We start from the raw sequence: 23,953 nt of genomic DNA, 5'->3' as shown, positions 1-23,953 counted from the left end.
CACTGTTGAGTTTGAATCACTGATCTCGTGATCCAAACTGACCTTGTGGTCAAGTGCTTATCCTACAGCGCCACACCAGGACTCTAGAATTATCATATGATCGAGTAATTCCACTCCTAGGTCTATACCCAAGACACTTACAAGCAGGAACTCAAACAGATACGTGTATACTAGGGTTCATTGTAGCACTTTTCGGAAGAGTCAAAAGTTGGAACCATCTCAAGTGCCCAATCACAGATGAATGGATAAACAAATGTGGTTTACCCATACAATGGAATAGTATTCAGCCATAAAAAGCAATGATGTTCTAATAGTTGCCACGACATGGATGGAACCTTGAAAACATTTTGCTGAGCAAAGTAAGTCAGACTCGGAATGGCAAATACTGTCTGATTCCACATATATGAAGTATCTAGAATAGGTAAATGCGCAGGGACCAAAGTTCATTAGGGGTTGGGGAAGGAGGAAACTGCTTAAGGGGTACTGAGTATGGATGGCGGCGAAGCAGAGTACAATGAATGCCGTTGACGAAACACTGAAAAATGGTTTCAAATGGCATATTTCACAGTACATAGTTTATCACAATCAAGTTTTAAATTAAAAAAAGATTCCCATTTTACAAGTATGAAGGGTGGGGTGTGGGTATAGAAACCCCAGATCTAGCATATTTCAACTGAAATGTGCCTCATGGAGATACTTACCTCGACATGTTGACAGGTTTGGATGAGTTTGGCCAACAGGGTCTCCAGTTCTGTATTCCTCTTGATAAGGTTGGTGAGGTTACTCTCTAAGTTTTGCTGTTCAATAAGGAGAGGAGAAAGATTACTTGGCATCATTTTAGTACTTCAGCATACACACAAGTACTCACACTCATGAAAAAAACGAATACATTTTCCCGCCTCCTCCCCCCACCCCCCAATGCATTCTATGTAATTTCATGTACTTAGAGATTTAAGTGGGATTTTGAAAAGCTGTATCTAAAAGAGCTTACGGAGTGTTCCTTGTCATTCTTTTTGTTTTTGTTCCTGGTTCTTGCACGAACTCAGGCACATGTAACTGAACAATTACTTAGAGATTACTTCCAAACCATGAACTAGGGGGCAAGGCGGTGACTGGATTTCTATATTCCTTCACTAAAGCAGAAACATCAATAATGTAAGGAATATATTCCCACATCAAATCAACCAGGATTGGATTTTTAGGATTTCACCATATTAGGGGCTCAGTTGAGGTCAATCCCTAGAGGGCAGACTTGAATGGCTCAGCGAGTGCTGACAATAGGGCCGTTTAAACATTTATAAGACTCATTACTATCACTCATGTTTACTGTCACAGGGAATTTTATTGCTTGTTCTTCCATATTTTGCCTGCAATGCCAGATCAAATTTCCTTAAACTCTTCATTTACCATGTCACTATCCTGCTGAAGAATCTAGAATGATTCCCTCTTACAGAATCACATTTAAGCTTGTTGGAATATGCACTTAATCTTATTTTCATCTATAATTACCCTGTGCTCTGGGTAAGACTGGTTGAGATTTCTCATTGATTTACCCATTAATTATCATTCCATGATCCAACGGAGCAGAAGAGCAAAGGTGTAATTTTGAAGACAGGTGTGCCATGATATCTCAGTCACCTCACATGCATATGGAAATGGATAAGGACAACGGTTGAAGAATCAAGGCATTTGAATTATGATGTTGGTGAAGAATATTGAAAGTACCATGGACTGCCAGAAGAACAAACAAATCTGTCTTGGAAGGAGGCTAGCCAGAATGCTGCTTAGGAGCAAGAGTAGTGAAGCTTTGTTTCATGTACTTTGCACATATCATCAGGAGGGACCAGTCCTTGGAATAGGAAATCATGCTTGATAAAGTAAAAGGTCAGCAAAAAAGAGGAAGACCTCCAAGGAGATGGATTGACACAGTGGCTGCAGCAATGGGCTCAAACATGACAACAATTGTGAGGACGGAGCAGGACCGACAGTGTTTTGTTCTGTTGGGCAGGGTCTCTATGAGTTGGAGATAACTCTCTGGCACGTAACAGCATGGAGGAATTCTACTCTGTCCTATAGGCTGGGTCACTGTGAGTCAGATTGGACTTGATGGCAGTGGGGTTTGGGTTTGATTATTTTATATGTGCTTTATTTACTTATTTGTTCATACAACAAGTATTGTTGAGCTCCTGTAATAAGTACTGGACTGCAGTTCAAACCCACCAGCTGCTCTGAGGGAGAAAGGTGAGGCTTCCTGCTCCCATAAAGATTTACAACCTCAGAAACTCATAAGGTTGCTATGAGTTGGAATCTACTAAATGAAGTAGATTTCAATTCGGTGGACTACAATATGCCAGACTCTGAGAGCGATTCTAGGACAGCAAACATAAAAAGGTATCTAGTCTCTGCCCATACGAACATGACTAGGCAACTGATCCTTGGAAACTTTCCACTCTTTTTTAAGCATAGTTATACATTCTTTGGATTCCCCAGTGGTACAACTATGCTCAGCTGCTAACTGAAAAAGTTGAAAGTTAAGCTCTTTCCAGAGGTGCCTCAGAAGAAAGACCTAAATATTTGCTTCTGAAAGATCACAGTCACTGAAAATATTCCACGGAGTTTGATGAGTACCTCTAATAAATGTACCAGGCCAAAAAAGAAAAGAAAGTCCTATGGAGTGCAGGTCTATTCAGAAACACATGGTGTTGTCATAAGTTGGAATTAACTCGAAGGCAACTCATTTTGTTGCTGCTGTTACTAGTTTATGTATTCTTCAAAATACATTTAAAAATATTTTAGTTATAATTCTTATTGTTCAGAGTTCAGAGGAAGACTACTGTGTATGTTTCATCTGGGATGGAAAGCCAACAAGAAATCTTCAATTTGGGTTCAAAGAAACACTCAAAGAATCCCAAATAAGAAAAATTTGAAGAAAAAGAAAGATGTTTTTCTCATTTAAAGGATTCATACAAGAGCCCAAGAATGAGCCAGAGTGATTTAGGTGCAACTTCATGAACCCATATTAGCCTCAAAGAGAACGTCACTTCCAAAACTGTTTGGATGAAATTAATCACTTTAGGGCCACAGACTATAGAACAATTTTGAGTCGTTCCGATATTTAATACCCCTGTTTTAGAGGTGACTACCAGTCGACACATAACCACCACCACCACCACCACCATCAGGCCCTGGAGAAGGATATCATGTTTGGTAAAGTGAAGGGTTGGAGGAAAAGAGGAAGACCCCATCGAGATGGATTGGCATAGCAATGCGCTCAAACGTAGCAACAGTTGTGAGGTTGGCACAGGACTGGGCAGTGTTCCATTCTGTTGTGCACCGACTTGATGGCACCTAACAACAACAACAATAATTATAAGGTATGGAGTCCTGGACTGGTGCTCTGGAGTGGTGCTGTAGGATAAGCACTTGACCATAAGGTCAGTTTGAACCGCAAGGTCGGTGGTTCAAACTCACAAGCTGCTCCTCGGAAACCCTATACAAGGTCGCTATGAGTTGGAATTGACTCGATGGCACTTAACAACAACTATAAGTATATGTGTCAACTTCTTCTAATATGTTATTTTAAGGAATCGTTTTACTTTTCTTTTTGGATAACACGTTGCAATCGGAATTTTTAGGGAAATACACCACCTCACCGTTTAAGGTTCCACCGTCATATATATGATTTTTTCCTAAGCTGATCAGCACAAGATGCCATTTAGATTTTACCAGCATCTGCATGTGTCCTACTTCCTTTATTAAGTGTGCATCATGTGTGAAATCTGCTTTTAATCAAGTAATACCTAGCCTAAAGTCTGTGGTTTAAATACATTGACCTGTCCAGATCCTCTGGGGTTATTCATGTTTAAACAGTACAAGTGTTTTCAAGTCCACAAAGAATTCGAGTTGGTTAGAAATATAATGGAGGGAAATTAAGCTGGGACATACTTGTTTCCAAGTTGTATCAGCGGGGCTGACAACACTTTTGAAGACAGTCCGGGTAATGGGAAGGTAACAAAATCCAATACTCAATGTCTCCATAGCATCCACTACGGGACTTCTGTGGAACTTTTCTAGACTTCAGTAGCCTCAATAACATCTTGTGTGGTGATCAGCAGGTCCTGAAAGCTACTGGTTTTGACAATGTCTTGTGCAAAATAGAGATGATAGTTTTTGGTATAGTAGTCTTGTGACTAAGTGGATTTAAGCCCTAGGGAAATCTAAAATATTCTGCAGAGTATATACACACACACACACACACACACACACACACACACACACTTTAGTTTCCTGTTCTCCCTTTGAAAAAGACAGTATATTTACGGCTCCATGTGGAGCTGAGGAGGCAAGTATGCATGATGAGACCACAGGATTACCATCCCTGTAGATCTGACCAATGTTACCATTCCAGAGAGACCGCTCCTATCTCAACTACCTGGGACAAATGATTTCATGATTCTCCAACTCAGTTTTCCTGTCCATATGAGCCAGTTGATGATAAATCTACCAATCTCTGTGATGATTACAATCAAATGAGAAAAGCAATACATATGCCAGAGGGAATGTGACAAATGCTTGTTGAAGTTCTAATTCTAGGATGAAACATTCCATTTGGTTACAACACTATCTGCAGTAGGAGCCCAACCATCTCCCTTGGCAGTCACCATTCTCATGCTTGTTAATGGCGTTTCACTGCAAACACCTGTATGTGACCTTTTCTGTCAAAAAGAGATTTTATTTGACTTCACCACAGACCTAATGTTGGTGAAACAAGGGTGGGGAGGTATGGTGTACTTAGGTGCAGTCCTCAAGCAAGAACTGCTGAGAGTGGAGGGATAAGCAGTATAGCTTCATCACTTCCTGGTGGGACCACACCAAGCCAGGCCCTTCAATACACTCTCCCAGTGGGCCCCAGTGGGAAGGAGCCCACTTGTCCAGAGTAACAACCTCCTTATTAGCATGCCTCTTCTCTCCCTTACAGGCACTTCCGGGATGGGATCACATCTCATTCAAATTCTTAGTCAGGGTCAGCTTCCGAGAGAACTCAATTAAGGCCTTTTCCACAGACATTCTAACTGATTTCCAAACCATTCTTTTTTAACATGCCTTCTTATAAAGAGTAACCAAATAAAATATTTTATTGCTTTTGAAAGATAACTGCAAATGCAAGCGATTATTTTATCACTTCCTCCTCCTCCTTCAGACTTCTTGTAAGGGTCATCTCGAGGGCAGCCCTCTCCAATAGAAAAGGAATGTAAGGTAAAAATGTGAGTCATATTAAAATATAATTTTTTTTCTTTAGTGGTGCAAACATTTAAATGCTCAACTACTAGCCCAAAAGTTGGCCATTTAAACCCACCCAGAGGTAGCTTGTAAGACAGGTCTGGCCTTGAAAACCCTATGCGGAAGTTCTACTCTGCATACACAGGCTCGCCATGGAGTAGGAGTCCATTCCCGTTCATAGAGACCCTGTATAGGGTTTCCAAGAAGTGGCTTGTGGGTTTGAACTGCTGACCTTGTGGTTAGCAGTCCAGTGCTTATCCTACAGTACCACACCAGGACTCCACAACAACAGTGTTGTTGTTAAGTGCCGTCAAATCAGTTCCAACTCATAGCGACCCTGTGTAAGGTTTCCAAGGTTTCACGGCTGGTGAGCTTGAACCACCGACCTTGCTGTTCAGGCTGACTTTGTGGACCAGCTCATTAACCCACAGTGCCACACCCCAGCAACAGTGGTCACATTAAAAGATAATCAACTGCACCCCCGTGGCTCAATTTTCAGTCAAGCAACACTAGTGAGGTACTCACACCATGGCATGGTCAACCATTCAAGATCAAAAGGCAGCATTTACCTAAGGACAAAATTCAGAAGGGTTGGAAATGAAGAAGGAATGGAAATAAACACAAGGAGGAAGTGGGCTAAGTGATGAAACGAAGTGGATGATGTGTTGAATATAAAACTGATGATCTGCTCTGTAAACCTTCACTCAATTCACAGTAAAAAGTTTAAAAAAAACAAAAAACAAAAATAAATACTTAGCCTAATTTCCAAAATAGGAGTCCTGGTGTGGCACTGAGTGTTAATGTGCCAGACTGCAAAGCTGTTTGAACTACAAGGTCGGTGGTTCAAGCTCACCAGTCACTCCTTGGAAACTCTATACAGGGTCGCTATGGGTTGGAACTGACTGGATGGCACTTAACAACAACAACAACAACAACAACAACATCCAAAATACTATTAGTTCAACATGTAATCAATATAAAAACTAATGTGATATTTTGCATTCTTTTTCTTTCATACACTCTTTACTACGTCTTTGGAATCTGGTGTGTATTTACATTTATAGTATAATCTCAATGTGGATCAGCTACATTTCAAGTGTTCTACAGTAACATGCAACTAGTGGGTAACATATCAGACTACACACTTCTAGAATCCAGAATATGAGTCTGTAAAATTTTTCTGTAAAGGGTCATGATGGGCCTTAAGATTTCTGTCGCTGATATGAAACTATGTTCCTCCTATAGGAAAAAAACCCAGACACAGACAACATTCAAAGAATGGATATGGTTATATTCTAATAAAACATTATCAACAAATACAAGTGGTGAGTAGGATTTAGCCAATGTGTTATAGTTTGCCAACCCTAGTTTAGAAGGTAAAAACCAAAATGTTGATACTTTCTAAGCCAATACTATACTACTTAAATTTGTCCCTAGCCTTTTGTGAAAGTCTGAAATAGACACTACTCCATGAGTTGCCAGGAAGAATCCTTCCTATACAAGACACTAAGAGGATTTTTTTCTTAAGGCTGGAAAACTTAGCTGGACAGAACTAGCAAGAAGCTGAAGAAAACCAAACAGTGTTTTGATGTACAAATACCACATTTTCAAATATAGCGTGCACAGCATGCATAGGAAACTAATGTGCAGGGGAGTTATGTGTGATTTGCAAGAACTGTAAAACTCACGCATTATTTGCACAAAAATGTGGTCATTTCATTTAAGGAACATAATGGTTAAGAACACAAAACCTGGTGCCAGTGTGCAAGGGTTTATATCCTAGCTCTGAGATCTTCAGCAAGTTTGTAACCACTCTGTGCCTCTGTTTCTCCACAGTGCTGTTAAGGTGTCTAGAGGGGCGATGTGTGCAAGCTTATCTATGGAAGAGATGAACAGAATCCAGCACCTGGTGTGTTCTATTGTTGTTGTTGTTAAGTGTTGTTGAAATGGTTCCAACTCATAGCAACCCTGTATAGGGTTTCCGAGGAGCAGCTGGTGGGTTTGAACCATTGACCTTGCGGTTCACAGTCCAGTGCTGATCCTACAGCGCCACACCAGGAGTCCGTGTGTTCTATCGTTGTTGCTAAGTGCCATCAAGTTGGTTCCAACCCATAGTGATCCTATATAGGGTTTCCGAGGAGTGGCTGGTGAGATTGAACTGCCAAACTTGCAGTTCAAAACCAACTTTTCAGCCCAGAGCATTAACCCACAGCACTACACCAGACTCTGTGTTATATTAGCGCTTGTTAAATTACATAAAGAACTTGTTTTTCAAGTTTTGAGTTTATACTGATAAAAGTTTAATTTGTAACAAGCAAACATCACCAAATTAAAAACATGCCCATACATTTCATAAACGATTTCTTCCATAGATTTGCAGTTAAATAGCACACAGCTACTCAAATAGATTTCCCCAAGATTACACTGCCTGAAAACACTGAATCTAATTTGTTCAATTTTCTCACAAATTTGTGATTGTTGTCAGAATTTCCATCTCAGCAGCTGGCTCCTACTTTAGAATAAAATAGACGGGAGGAGGGAAGAATGAGGAATTATTGCTGAAAAGGAACTATGTTTTCCATTTAGGGTGATAAAAACATTTGGAAATGGATTGTGGTGATAGTCTGTGTTGTTGTTGAGTGCCATGGAGTCAGCACCGACTCATAGTTGGCCCTATGCACAACAGAGTGAAACACTGCCCGGTCCCACGCCAACCTCACAATCCTTGCAAAGCCTGAGCACACTGCTGCCACCACTGTGCTAATCCATCTCGTTGGGGGTCTTCCTCTTTTTATCCCACCCTCCACTTTACAAAACATGATGTCCTTCTCCAGGGACTGGTCCCTTCTGGCCATACTTGTTTCCAGGGATCATTCTGGCTGTGCTTCTTCCAAGATTGGTTTGATCTTTTGGCAGTCTATGGTACTTTAACTATTCTCCTCCAACACTATAACTCAAATGCATCAATTCTTTTATGGTCTTCCTTATGCACTGTCCAACTTTCACATGCATGTGAGGCTATTGAACACACCATGGCTTGGGTCAGGTGCACCTTATTCTTCAAACTGACATCTTTGCTCTTGAACACTTTAAAGAGATCTTGTGCAGCAGATTTGCCTAGTGCAATATGTTGTTTGATTTCTTGACTGCTGCTTCCATGAGTACTGATAGTGGATCAAAGCAAAGTGAAGTCCTCGACAACTTCAATCTTTTCTTCATTTATATAGATGTTATTTATTGGTCCAATGGTGAGGATTTTTGTTTTCTTTACATTGAGGCGCAACCCATACCGAAGACTGTGGTCTTTGATCTTCTTCAGTAAGAATTTTAAATCATCTTCATTTTCAGCAAGTAAGGTTGTATCATCTGCATATTGCAGATTGTTAATAAGTCTTCCTCCAACTCGGATACCACATTTTTCTTTATATAACTGAGTTTCTCAACTTATTTGCTCAGCATACAGATTGAATAAATATGGTGAAAGAATACAGCTCTGGCGCACATCTTTCCTAATTTTAAACCACTCTGTGTTTCCTTACTCTGTTCGAACAACTTCCTTTTGGTCTATGTACAGGTTCCTCATGAGCACAATTAAGCTTGCTGGAATACTCATTTTTCACAATGTTGTCACCATCCACACAATTGAAAGCCTTTGCATAGTCAATAATGCACAGGTAAACATCTTTCTGGTATTCTCTGCCTTTAGCCAAGATCCATCTGATGTCAGCAATGTATCCCTTGCTCCATGTCTTCTTCTGAATCCAGTTTGAACCTCTGGAAGTTCTCTGTCAATGTATGGCTGTAGCTGTTTTTGTAATATATTTAGCAAGATTTTTTACTTGAATGTGGTATTAATGATATTGTCTGATGATTTCGGCATTCTGTTGGGTCACCTCTCTTTGGAACAGACACAAATACGGATCTCTTCCAATTAGTTGGCCAGGTAGTTGTCTTCCAAATTTCTTGGCAGAGATGAGTGAGTGCCTCCAATGCTGCATCAGTTTGTTGAAAGATTTCCATTTGTATTCCATCAATTCCCAGTGCCTTGTTCCTTGCCAATGCCTTCAACGCAACTTGGACTTCTTCTTTCAGTATCTTTGGCTCTTGAACATATGCACCCTCTTGAAATGGTTGAACACCGACCATTTCTTTTTGGTACAGTGACTCTGTATATTCCTTCCATCTTCTTTAGATGCTTTCTGCATCATTCAATATTTTGCCCATAGTACCCTTCAGTATTGAAAGTGGAGGCTTGAATTTTTTCTTCAGTTCCCTCAGTTTGAGAAATGCTGAGCATGTTCTTCCCTTTTGTTTTTTTTTAACTTCAGGACTCTGCACATTTCATTGTAATATTTGATTTTGTCTTTTCGAGCCGACCGTTGAAACTTGATGTTCAGCTCTTTTACATCCTCATTTCTTCCATTTGCTTTAGCATCTCTGTACTATACCAGGACACCCTTAATTGATTAGTTAACTTAATACTATAACCAGTTGCCATCTAGTTGGTTCAGACTCATGATGACCCCATGTATGTCAGAATAGAACTGTGCTCCTTAAAGTTTTCAATGGTTGGTTTTTAGAAACAGATCACTGAGTCTTTCTTCCAAGGTGCCTCTGGGCAGACTAAGTGTGTTAAGCATTTGCACCACTCAGGGACTAAAAGAATAGCTTCTACTTGAACAGACATTTCTCTAAAGAAGTTATACAAATGGACGACAACTTTAAGGTTATTAGTCATTACCCCACTACCATGAAGTCGGGTCTGACTCATAGTGACTCGGTATAGGATCTTGGGATAGGATCTCTGAGAGCAGCTGGTGAAGCTGAACCACCATTAGTCAAAATCACAATGAAATACCACTTCATGCCTCTAGGATGGCTTGGATCAGAAAAACAGAAACAAGTGTTGGTGAGGATGTGGAGAAACGGGCACCCTCATCCATTATTGGTGAGATTCTAAAAAGGTATAGCTGCTGTGGAAAACGCTTTGGTGGGGCCTCAAAAAGTCAGAAACAAATTACCAGATGACTCAGGAATCGTATTCCTAGTATGTACTCAAAAGCACAAAGGCAAACAGATACTGGTTCACCAATGTTTACTGCAGTTTTTGTCACAATAGCTGAAAGGCTGAAACAGCTCAAGTACCCATCAAAAAATGAATGGATAAGCAAAACCTGGTCTATCCATACAATGGACTATTATTCAGTCATTAAGAGAAATTAAGTCCTGATAACATGCTGCAACATGGATGAGCCTTGAAAACATTTTGCAGAGTGACACAAAAGGGCAAATGTGTGATTCCACATACATGAACTGTCTTGAATAGGCAAATGCATAGAGACCCAAGTTTATTACTGATTACTTGAGGCTGGGAAGAGGAAGGAGTGGGAAGTTATTGCTGTAGGGGTACTAAGTTTTCTGTTGGTTTGTTGTTAAGCATCTTCAAATTGGTTCTGACTCATAGTGACCCTTGTAAAGGGTTTCCAAGGAGCGGCTGGTGGGTTTGAATTGCCAAAGTTGCGGTTAGCAGCCCAGTGCTTATAATACAGTACCACACCAGTGGTTTTCTGTTTAGGTGATGAAAAACATTTCAAAATGAAAAATAGTGACAGCTGCACAACATAATTAACATCACTGTCGTTACATTACACATGCAAAAAAATGTTGAAATGGCAAACAATTTGCTTTATATACATATTTCTGCCACAAAACAAACAAACAAGAACAAGTTTTAAGGGCTTTTTTCATAGGTAGAGTTGAATGTGAACCCAAGAAGAGGGCCTTACTGTTTAGGAGCATTCTCAAAAAATGCAAATACAACGTTGTTCAATATCATTTTATAAACATGCGTTACTACACGAGGGGGCTTCACAACTTTTGTGGAAAGATTCTATTATCTTTCAATTCCATTTTCCCATGAAGTTTTCAAAGTCCCCTAGTATCTCGAGTGATCGTCTAACAATTGTTATTGACAAGTGCATTCACATTCTATTGGAAACTAAAGGCACATTGCTACAAACAAACCTAGGGAAAAAAGAGTAAGAGTCTATCTAAAGGAGTATTACCTCTTCCCCAGGCAATTTTTATCACAGTGCTCTTACTCTGTGATAAAGAAGCATATGATAATGATCTCTGTTGGGATGGATGAGATATTACTGTTTGATAGAATTCAATACCCCCTCCCACCACTGTCACCAAAGAAGAGGAATAAAATAATTCAAGATGGTGCTTTTGATGAGTAACAATGAAAGTGGCAGATTTCATTTCTTAATATTAAGCAAAAGCTTGGATAGAAATCAAATGTGTGAAAAGACAAAGTTGCAGAACATGTGTTGCTTAAAGAATGAGTCTTCTCTATATACTTTATGCTAAAAAAGGGTAATTATTTTTCCTCATTCTTTTCAGTTTTGATCCATAAATTTCATATGGAGTTTCATGGAATCACAGTCCCTTGCCTTCATTTTGTGGAGTGTCCAGTGAGGAGCCAGTTGGTAATTTAACAATCCATGAGAGGACAGCTGATTGTCTACGAATCTCAAGGTGAGCTTTTAGCATGGAGACACACACAAGCTGAGAATAAGAAATAGAAGCTAACAGATGAGCTTTGTGCTTCTATATACTCTGATGCCCAATCAAATAACAAAGTAAGCAGACAAATATCCCTAATTTTAGCCTTCAGAAACCTTCATCTAAGAGTCAAGTTGCAGGGAATTAGTGACTTGTCATTGAGCACTACTGTTAAAATGGATGCATGAAATAGGAGAGTTGAGTAATTCCTTTTGGGCTTGCCCAGGCCTTAAAGAATGTTTGCTCTTGCTCCTAAGTCAATGCTTCAGAATGTCTTTAAAGTATAATATTAGGTCTGGATACCTTTCAAGGCAAACAGAGATCTGGTTTGTTTCATTCCACAATATTCAGCGCGACACTCAGGAACTGTGTTCATGGCTCTGACACCCAACACCACAACTCCAGTGTGATCAGGATATGAACACGTTGAGTGCCACAACCCGTATATTTTCTTCTAAGAAACTTTAATTACAGCCCTTAATAAGAAAACACAGCCGTATTAACACATGCCACCTGCACAAAAGCATAAATTCTTTATATATACCTCAACTCTTAAGATGTTTTAATTACGTTGCAGGCGTTTAAGGCTATCTTCAGGTTTGACTCATGACAGACCACAAATAAGTGTGATTTATATCCATTTTGTTCTTTTTTTTTTTTTTTTTTTAATGCTGCTTTTCATTGGTTATGATAGTTACCATTTCCAAATGCCCTGGCAAGACAGGCTGCCAAGGGAACTTCAAGAACCTAATAAAACACAATCTACATATAAATTTAAGTCTAGTGTTCCATGGACTACAATTTAAGCGATTCTGATATGTGATACCATATTTACCTTGTCAGGCTTTATTTGAATTTTTTATATTAACACCACTAAATAGATTCTATATATATATACATATATATATTTACAAATTCTATCATCAGGGGTTTGGTGTTCAATAACGCACAGAAAATACATTGAAATACTGTTTATGGTCTAGAAGAGCATATTTTAACAGAATAAAAAAAAAATACCTTTGTATAGTTATATTCATTTGGAGTCCTGGTGTGACGCTGTGGGCTAATGTGTCAGACTGCAAAGTCATTTGAACGGCTCCTTGGAAACCCTATATATACAAGGTCGCTATGGGTCGGAATCGACTCGACAGCACTTAACAACAACAACATAGTTATAATCTTTTAAGGAGCCCTGGTAGCATAGTGGAGTATGAGCTGGGCTGCTAACTGAAAGGTCAGCAGTTCAAAACTACCAGTGTTTCTGCAGGAGAAAGATAAGGCTTTCTGCTCATGTAAAAACTGACAGCTTTGGAAACCTACAAAGGGTTGCTATGAGTAGGAACTGGCTTGACGGCACACAACCACCACCAGTTATATATTCATTTAGTTACAATTGTACTGGTCTCACTATGACTATTAATTTCCAGGCATTACAGATGCGGATAGTCTTTTCTGTTCATGCCTTTAATACGAGAGGTGAGCAACTGACCAATAAATAGATTTCTCCGTTTTGAGAATCAATGTGGATTCTTGATATCTACTAACAATCTTGGAAATTCTATAATTTATAAAGGATAATCTCAGTTGCAAAATTTATGCCTGGAGAGAAAAGATGCTGACTATATAGCCTTTTCCAATAGAGCAGACAAGAAACATTTCATAAAATTATAACATAGGTAAAAGGACTCTTGGTGTGGCGCTGTAGGATCAGCACTGGACTGTTGACCACAAGGTCGTCAGTTCAAACCCACCAGCTGCCCCTTGGAAACTTTAAACAGGGTCGTTATGAGTCAGAACCGACTTGACAATTAACAGCAACAAGAGCCAAGGACCGTCTAACTGGGCACATTTTTGGCTGCCCTTTCTGCACATTTGCCCTTGTTGAACTTCAGAATCATTGTCAACACAGCAGCTTGAGCTGCCAATGCATATCCATGACATTGACAAAAGAGATGACACCTGTCAGTCCAGAATCATACGATGAAGAGACTATGGCAAAGTTGGAAAAGGGACTAACAGTTGTTAAGTTACTTACTTTTGCTCACGTGAAAGCTTTCAAGTTGGAAAAGTATTTAATCTCTTAAACCAGGGTTCAGTAACACAATGACTTGTTTTTTGTATGACTTTTTCTTTGTACAGCTTGCCCACTAAAAATGGTTTTTATATTTTTAAAAGGTTGAAAACAAATCAAAAGAAGAATGAAATTTTGTGACACATGAAAAGTATATGAAATTTACATAGGTGCATCTGTTAAGTTTTATTGGAATACAGCCATCACCATTCATTGGCATATCATCTACACTGCAATAGCAGAGCTGAGTAGTTGAGTTCACAAAAGGCTAAAATATGGTCTGTCTCATTCTAGAAAAAGTGCTGCATCCTAAAAAGCAAAACAAAACGCCTTTTTAAAATAATCCAAGCAATTAGAAGGAGAAGAGGAAGTGAAGTCTAAATCCATCCCGAAGAGAAGAAATAACAAAGATCTGAGCATAAATAAATAAAATTGAAAACAGAAAAGTAGAGACTCAATAAAGCTAGAAATTGGTTCTTTGAAAATAAAATTGGCAAACATTTAGCTCAAGTGACAAAGGAAAAAAGAAAAGATGTAAATTAACAAAATAAAAAAATAAAAATAAGAAGGGACATTACAACTGATCCAATAGAAATAAAGAGAATTATGACAGAATATTAAAACTGACTGTATGGCAACAAATAGCATAACTTAGATGAAATGGATGAATTCTTGGAAGCACATAGTTTACCAAAGTTGATTCAAGAGGACATAGAAAGTCTCAGCAGACCCATAACAAGTGAAGAGATAGAATCAGTGATCAAAACCCTTCCAACAAAAAAATTTCATGAACCAGATGGCTTCACTAGGGAATTCGATCAAATATTTAGAGAAGTATTGCCACTAAAACTGTTTAAACTCTTGCAAAAGATACAAAATGAAGGAATACCATCGAAATCATTCTATGAAGCAAACATAACCCTGATACCAAAACCAGACAAAAATATCACAACAAAAGAAAATGACTCTTATGAATTAAAACTCAAACTCACTGTCACCAAGTTGATTCTGACTCAAAGTGTCCCTATACAGGATTTTCGAGGCTGAGAAGCTAGTGGGCTTGAACTATCAGCCTTGAGATTAGCAATCCAGTGCTTATCTACAGTGCCATGAGGGCTTCTTCCTCTTAAAAATTGTTGATGAAAAAAATCCTCAACAAAGTATTAGCAAGCAGAATTTTATAGTATATTAAGAGTCATACACTTTGACCAACTAGGATTTATTCCAGAAATGCAGGCATAATTACACTGAATATAAACGGAAGAAATGCACCAGTCAAGAAACAGATAAAAAAGATGGAGAGAGTCTAAATGCCCATCAACAAGAAGGTTACACAAACTTTGTATATACACACAGTGGAATAGTATGCAATGTGGGAAAATAACACTGAATCTGTGAAACATCTCACAACATGAACGAACCTGGTGGATGTAATGCAGAATGAAATTAGTTAATCACAAAAGAGCAAATATTGTATGAGACCACTGTTGTAAAAAGATAAGAAAAGGTTCTCTTGATAAAAGAAACATTCTATGATATTTACGGGGTGGGTGGATGAAAATTATTCATAAACTAGGGGATAGACACATGTTAACATGGGTGATGGGGAAGGCAATATACAACAAGAGGGGGCTTGGCAGAGGAAAGATGATGGTAGCGGGAGACACAGGGAGGAATACAAGAGTTAAAGTGAACAGAGGCAAATGCTGTTAACTGGTGTTACATGGAGGGGATTGCAATCATTGAAATGAAGCAAATTATATGATTTGCTGAATATGAAACTGATGATCTGCTCTGTAAACCTTCAGTCAATTTACATTAAAAAGTGGGAAAAAAAAAAAAGACTTTATCAAAAAAGTTAAAAGACAAGCTACTAATTGGGAGAATATCTTCAGAACCCATATATCCGACAAGACTCTAATAACAAAAATATATAGAAAAATTTTGTAAAAATTAAAAAAAAAAAAAAGACAAAGAACTCAATCATAAAACGGGCAAAGGACTGAATAGACGTTTCACCAAAGAGGACATTCAAATGGCCACCAAACACATGAAAAGATGTTTGGCATCATTAGCCAGAAGAGAGATACAAATCAAAATCCACCATGAGATATCATTTCACTCCCACTAGGATGTCTAAGATAAAAAACAACAACAAAACCAAACAATAAAAACATAAACTAGCAAAAGTTGGCGAGAATATGAGGAAATTGGAATTGTTACCCATCGCTGATGAGAATGATGGGAATGTGAACGTAAAATTGTGGGAAAGAGTGTGGTGGTTCCTCAAAAAATGAAAAATAGAATTACCATATATATGACCCAGCAATTCCACTCATAGGGGATACCCAAAGGGCTTGAAAGCTGAGACTCAAACTTGTACACCAATGTTCATCACAGCACTCTTCATAATACCAGAACGATGGAAAACACTTAATGCCTATCACCAGAAGAACAGATAAATAAAATGTGGTTCATACATACAATGGAATACTACTCAGCCAGTGAGGAGAAATGAGTCTTGATGCATGCTTTAATATGGATGGCGTTTGAAGATATCTGCTGAGTGAAATAAAACAATCACAAATGGACATATATTGTAGGACATGCTTGTATAAAAAGACAAGAAAAGGCATACGTATAGAAAACAAAGTTTATTAGTGGTTACCAGGGGTGGGAGAAATGGGGTAAGGTAGGGGAAGGGTTTAAAGGTAATAGAAATATCCCAGTGATTAAGCATAGGGTAACGGGCAAAAGTTGTGTGGTAGATATTGTTACAGTGGTGGTGGTGGTGGTGGTGTGCTGTGGAGTTGGCTCTGACTCATAGCGACCCTGTACAGGGTTTCTGAGGCTGTAAATCTTTACGGGAGCAGAAAGCCCCATCTTTCTCCTGTGGAACAGCTGGTAGTTTCAAACTGCTGCTCTTGAGGTTCTCAGCTCAATTTGTGACCACTACGCTACCAGAGCTCCTATATTGTTACAGTAATGACCCCAAAAATGGGTAGCTGTTAAAACTGGCTATGTATAGTCAAAAACCTCATGGAATTTGGGTCCTTGGTTTGGAAGATTAGGGTCATGGTTACATAGGATTTCCCAGTTATTGGCCTAGTAACATATTTGGTACTTTTGTTCTACCTCCTGGTTCCTTGTCTAGTGCCTGGGGTCTTAAAACTTGTAAGTGGCTATCTGTCTGAAACAGAAGGAAGCTATGGACTGTCTGGGTAATTGCTTCCACGAGCAATTGCCTCCTTTGTCATGAGACCAGAAGAACTGGATGGTACCTGGCTACTGGACATTTTGATCAGAGATTCTGTAAAAGAATCCTGATCAAAAGGGGGGAAATCCAGGACAGAAGACTCCAGACTTCCTGGAACCATGAAGTTTGGGGGAACCCCTGAAACTATTGCCCTAAAATAATCTTTAAACCTTAAACCAAAAAAGAAGATCCTTGAAGCTGCCTTAAAAAATCAAACAATAGTATGGCTTAGTTAGTGAGCATTTTGCTGTTTTAAGAACTATATATTTGGGAGCAAATTGACAACAGCAGCTTAAGCGATTCGATAGGAACCCTAGGAACAACCCAGAAAAGAGGGCGAGAATGGCGGCACAATTTGAATAATGTAATCAGTGTTACTAAATGGTACAAGTAGAAACTGTTGAATTGGTGTATCATTTGCTGTGTATATTCTCAACAACAAAATAAATTTAAAAAATGAGAAAAACCCAAGCACTTTTTATTAATGTACACATAGCATCGTCTCTGTCAAGACAAGCCATTAAAAACTTCCATTTCACTCAACTTCCTTAATGCTTTCAACTCCCTACTATGGAAGTGTAGGGCTAGGCCAACAATTTCAGTCTTCAGGGGCTTATAATTCTAATAAAAATTTTAATAAAAAATTAAAATAAAAACTTTGTTAATTACAAAAAGAAATTTTAACTCAGAAGAGAAAAAAAAAAAAATAGCTTTGAATAATTGGCAAGATGTAATGCCTGAAATGAATGCTCAGTTTGCTTCAGAGGAGCAGAAGATTCAGTGTCGGGCAGAAGAAGAAATTATCTTCAGCGGGATCAACTTTTCTAGCATAGCGCTAGGATCAGTCCGTTCTTTCCAGGGCTAAGTAAGAAGTGTTTGGTTGTAAGCACACACAAACTGTGGAATTTGCATTCACTGACTGCTGTTTTCATAAATTCTATCTTCCTCTGTCTCTTTTGTCTTAAAAACAAAATGTACCTTAAAGGGGGCCTTAGAGCACTGGATAATTAATGTCTATAAAATCTGCTGGTATTGATGAATGTCATACCTGTTGTTTGTAAATGTCACTTGAAGTTTTACTTCCTCCATCACTCAGAGATGGAATAATTTTGATCTTATCCCTTTTCCTCCCTCTTAAGTAGATGATGACATTGCCAGCTACTCATTAACAAACATGTTCTGGCCTTTCTACTTAAATAGGGTTTTAACTGATACCATCAAACATTTTTACCAGACCTGGATGTTAAATTAGTTTCATAGTAGATGCTTGGCCTTCAGTGTATGAAAATACATCTTTGTTTTTAAGATACTGAGACATAGCCAAATCTTTTTGTAAGACAGACTTCATACTCTGTAGGTACTTCATGTTGATTGAATGACATATGTTGAACACATTTCAAGCTAAAATAGGTGACAGTCTTTGATCGAATAATTCTTCATAGGTAAATATTCAAAGCCTGGTGGCACAATGGCTAAGTGGTTGGCTATGAAATGAAAAGTTGGCAGCCCAAACCCAGTAGCAGCTTCACAAGAGAAGAGGCCCTCATTTGTCCTAGGAATTCCCAGAAATGTTACTAAAGCAGTGGTTAGAAGGAAAACATTAATTGTTCCTGGTAAGAAGTTTAGAGGATGTTTGGGACTTTCAAATAGAGAGTAATGCTTGGTTGAATCATTCTAATATTCCTAATGCCTAAAACAAACTGTGGAAGTCAACCCCACTTTATACTTCACAAAACCATTGCTGTTGTTGAGTGCCGTCGAGTTGGTTCTGACCCATAGCGACCCTATATAGGGTTTCTGAGGAGCAGTTGGTGAGCTTGAACCACTGACCCTGTGATTTAAACCGACTTTGCAGTCCAGGGCATTAACCCACAGCACTACCCCAGTAGTCCTTACAAAAGTATTACTATCATATTATACAAAGCACAAAATCATTGTTGTTGTTGTTGTTGTTATGTGCCGTGGAGTCGGTTCCAACTCATAGCGACCCTGTACAGGGTTTCCAAGGCTGTAAATCTTTACAGGAGCAGAAAGCCTCATCTTTCTCCCGCGGAACAGCTGGTAGTTTTGAACTGCTGGCCCTGAGGTTCACAGCCCGATTCGTAACCACCACGCTACCAGAACCATTAGCATCGTATAAATTTGGCTTGTTGATTTTAATGGCAATTCTTTCACCAAAAAGGTGATAGAAGTATATTAAAAATGTTTATAATTCAATAATATGTTTATGTGTTAAATGAAAGACATAGGAAACAAATTGATAATACATACGGATGATAAAAGAAGAGATTCATTGCCAAGCCTAGGTATTTTCACTGGTCAACTCAGGCAACACAACCTTCCTGGAAGACCAGAGTGCCTATTTGTAGTCTAAAAGGTAAAATGCAGATAGGTACAAGGCTCAATGGGAGCCGAAGTGATATGATTTCCTTCCTTCTATCTCTGTTCATCGTTTTGATTCTCCGATGGCCATTTGTCTACTAGTGTTATGAATTGAACTGTGGCCGCCCAAAATATATGTTGCAAATCCTAACTCCTGCACCGGTGGTTATGATCTCACTTGGGAATGGGTTTTCTTTGCTATATTAATGAGACAGGATTCGTAGAGTGTGCCATCAATCAATTTCTTTTGAGATACAAAGTGATTAAACAACCAAGTGACAGAAGCTGAGAGAGAGAGGAAGATAGATGCTAAGCCACATGGAGATCTCCAAGGAAGTAGAAAACAGAAATTGAATGGACAAGGTCCTTTCCTCAGAGCTGACGAAGACAGAAAGCCTTCCTTCCTTTAGCGCTGGCGCTTGGAACTCAGAGGTCTAGCCTCCTAAACTGTAAGAGACTAAATTATTAACAGAGTCCTGCTGTAGCGCTATGGGTTAATGAGCTGGACTGCAAAGTTGGTTTGATCTGAAAGGTGGGTGGCTCAAGCTCACCAGTAGCTATGGGTCAGACTCGACTGGATGGCATTTAACAAAAACAACATTATTTAACATGCAGTCCTTTACCAAAAAAAAAAAAAAAATTGTTAAGACAATTTAAGGGTCCATGTATATTCAAAATGAATACACCTTCATTTCCCTGGAGTATATTTTAGTTTACAGATAAAACATTTTGTTAAAGGAGAAGTCACAGAATAAATGTCTCTTAAAACCAAAATACAAACCAACCCATTTGCTTTGAACTCAGTGAGAAAACGGACAAATATTCTGACAACCGGGACAACAGTTATCAATTATTTCCATCACAAATTTTTATTTTATTTTAATTTTTTAATTTAGTGCAGTCTAGAATGTAGAGAGTCCTGGTGTGGTGCTGTGGGTTAATGCGCTGTTTGAACTGCAAAGTCGGCAGTTCAAGCTTACCAGCTGCTCCTCGGAAATCCTTTACAGGGTGGCTATGGGTCGGGATCGACTCAACGGCACGTAACAACAACAGAATGTACATAGACCAGTAATTCTCAAAACACAGTGGGGACCAGCATCATCAGTCTGCGCAAGGAGCTTGCTAGAAAAGATAGGTCTCAGGACCCACTTGAGATGGGACCCAGAAATCTATGTTTGAACAAATCTTCCAGAGGATTTCAGTGCACATGCAAGTGTGAAATTCACTTACCTGCAATGTGGCAAGAACCTTTTTAGGTTTAAGAAAGGACAAGAGAGAGAGAAGTATGCATTTGAGTTATGGTGTTACAGAGGAATATTGCAAGTACCCTGGACTGCCAGAAGAACAAAGAAATCTGTGTTGGAAGAAGTATTAGAAACCAGGATGGCCAGACTTTGCTTCTCATATTTTGGACATGTTGTCAGAGGGACCAGTGCCTTGAGGGCACTATACTTGGCAAATTGGGGGGACAGTGATGAAGAGGGAAACCCCCAAGGAGATGGATTGGCACAGTGACAACAGCAATGGGCTCAAGCCTACCAATGATTATGAGGTTGGGACAGGACAGGGCGGTGTTCTGTTCTTTTGTGCATAAGGTCACTATGAGTCGGAACCGACTCGATGGCACCTAACAACAACAGAGAGAGGAGAAGCTAAGTGGGGAGAAATCGATGCCTATGCTTTTCTTGAAGCTTTCCTTTCTTAGGGACACTTTTTAAAAAAATTCTTTATCGTGAATTGAGTGATAGTTTACATGGGAGAACATCGGTTTTACACTCATTGTTCCATTGCAATGATTACAATCATCTCCGTGCATCATCATTCAACAGTATTTGCTTCTATTCCCTATTTGTTGGCGGCGGTGGGGGGGGGGGATGTACACCAAAACACTCAGGGATATATAATCATTTAAATAACCAAAGGGCACATTCTGCAAGCCTGCCTCCTGGCCACCAGAAAACAGTCTTTCTCCTTCCATGAGTCTAGAGTCCTCAGCTGCTCTCTCTCTCCATGCTGGGGGCAACCTTTTGATCCTATTGTTCAGTCTTTATCATCAGGCCATAGTCTCAGCCTTTCCCAAGCTCCTTCAGTCTCCACTGGAGAACAAGAAGCATAAAGGAAGAGGTTGGTATTCAAGTCATAAAGAAAACATGGCAGGGATGAAGAACTTGGGGAGGGAAACGGGATTTAAAGTCCAGTCACAAGGAAGAGGACATGATCCTCCATGACTCACGCATTTTACACAACAGCCACCAACAATTCTGAATTCTAATGAAAATACAGATAGAACTCAGATGTTCAGACTGTGCTTGGGGAGCGGGGGAAGGCTCGGTGAAGTTGCCCCATTTACTTATATTCTTGTTAAGTGCCATTGCGTCAATTCCGACCCATAGAGACCCTGTATAGGGTTTCCAAGGAGCAGCTGGTGAGCTTGAACCACCGACCTTGCAGTTTCAAACAGTTTTGCAGCCTGGCGCATTAACCCATAGTGCCACACCAAGGCTTACTAATTTAAAAAAAAAAAAAACTTTTTTTAAAGTGGTGTTCAAAGGGGGAGAGGCAGCCAGCCAACAAAGGACCCATACCCATCTGTTTATGATGAAAAAATGATGCTCTGCTCTCCCTAGTTGGATTCGACACAACATACATAAAGCTAGAGCAAAGGCATTAAACACTATTCTTGGTACTATTTACTGTGACTTTTGTCATTTGTTTTCTAAATGTCTGTGGCCTTGGAGGATCACTGTGATAGGATACTCAGGGGACCCAGAATCTCACTATATTGACATCAGAGACTATTTGATAATGAATGGGGACAGTAAGTCACATAGAGGAGTTTTGCCTTGTACTAGCATCACCTCTTTTCAACATGTTATTTTTATTTGAATAAAGTGTCATTTGTATAGCCAATGAATAAATTTCAAATCAAACACACTTAACTATACTAAAAGCAGACTTCAGCACCGTGCACTTTTGTCTGCAAGTGAGTTTTCCATCAGAAGAAAAATTCTATGTCCAATTCTGGTAGTGTAGTGGTTACGAATCAGGCTGAGAACCGCAAGGTCAGCAGTTCAAAACTACCAGCTGTTCCGTGGGAGAAAGATGAGGCTTTCTGCTCCCGTAAAGATTTACAGCCTCGGAAACGCTGTACAGGGTTGCTATGAGTCAAAACCGACTCTACGGCACATAACCACCACCACCACCAAACAACTTAATACATACGTATCGCCCCACCAAAGGCATTCTCTTTGGCATCTTTGACTCTCTCCTCTGTCAAAGTAGTACTCACATTTCTATCTCAGATTTCAACTCTGACCTAATCTTTGGTCTCTCATTTCCATTCCTATACCAACCTACACACTGGGTGGTACAAGTAGTTAATGCACTTTACTGTTAACAGTAGACTAGTCAACCCAGAGGCACTTTCAAAGACTATCCTGGCAATCTACTTCCAAAACAATGAGCCATCGAAAGCCTTACGGAGCACAGTTCTGCTCCAACACACACGGATGGGGTTGCCATGACCTGGAATTGACATGGTGCAATATATCAACTTTTGGCTTTGATGTTCTCCTCTTATTTCAAATTCAACTTGTCCTAACAGCATCATCTGTCTTTTTGTTTTCATTTTTTTAAATATCTTCCCATCTTTTAGTTTTTCAAAAGGATGCTATCATTCTCTAGGTTAAAATCGGTAACAATCTTAGATTTTTTTCCTATCTTCCATGCCTTCTATCTAATTACTATCTAAAGGTTTTTATTTCTTCTTTTAAAATAACCATTGGCTTCAGTCTTTCCTTTTCTTCCCAAGATTGTCACTAGCCATCTTGTTTGGTGAATCACTGGTTTTCATTCTGCAATTTTTGCCAATCTGGTCTACTCACGGCCACCAAGTAATCTTACCAGTAAGCTTGCTTTACTACACCATCTTATACTGGGGTGGAGAGTGGAGCCCCTCTTACTCCCCCACTCTGCAAATTTATGTCTATTTGGAACCTCAGAATATGACTTCAAAAGAAGTAATTAGTTAAGTTTAAATAAGACCATGCTAGATTAAGGCATGGAATCAGAAATCCAAAAAAGGAAGAACACGCTCAGCATTTCTCAAGCTGGGGGAAACTGAAGAAAAAATTCAAGCCTCGACTTTCATTATTGAAAGATTCTCTGGGTAAATTATTGAATGATGCAGAATGCATCAAGAAAAGATGAAAGAAATACACAGAGTCACTGTATCAAAAGGAAATGGTTAATGTTCAACCATTTCAAGAGGTAGCCTATGATCAGGAGCCAATGATACTTAGGGAGGAAGTCCAAGGTGCATTGAAGGAATTGGCAAAGAACAAGGCACCAGGAATTGATGGAATAAAAATTGAAATCTTTCAAGAAAGTGAGGTGGC

The 23,953-nt window shown here is 39.2% G+C and overlaps 1 protein-coding gene across 2 annotated transcripts in view; it reads right to left on the bottom strand.

Annotated features, from left to right (window-relative positions):
- The window catches only part of MID1 (midline 1 (Opitz/BBB syndrome)), a 225,943-nt gene that overhangs the window by 87,865 nt on the left and 114,125 nt on the right, over positions 1-23,953 (bottom strand). For both annotated transcript variants that reach the window (XM_006835640.1, XM_006835641.1), the window contains one exon: positions 702-797. In XM_006835640.1, the coding sequence (XP_006835703.1) occupies positions 702-797 (96 nt within the window). The remainder of the gene's footprint in view (positions 1-701; positions 798-23,953) is intronic.

Source organism: Chrysochloris asiatica, unplaced genomic scaffold (genome assembly GCF_000296735.1).
Source record: "Chrysochloris asiatica unplaced genomic scaffold, ChrAsi1.0 scaffold00018, whole genome shotgun sequence".
Lineage (NCBI taxonomy): Eukaryota > Metazoa > Chordata > Mammalia > Afrosoricida > Chrysochloridae > Chrysochloris > Chrysochloris asiatica.
Note: the sequence above shows the minus strand (reverse complement) of the source record. Positions and strands in the feature narration are given on the sequence as shown.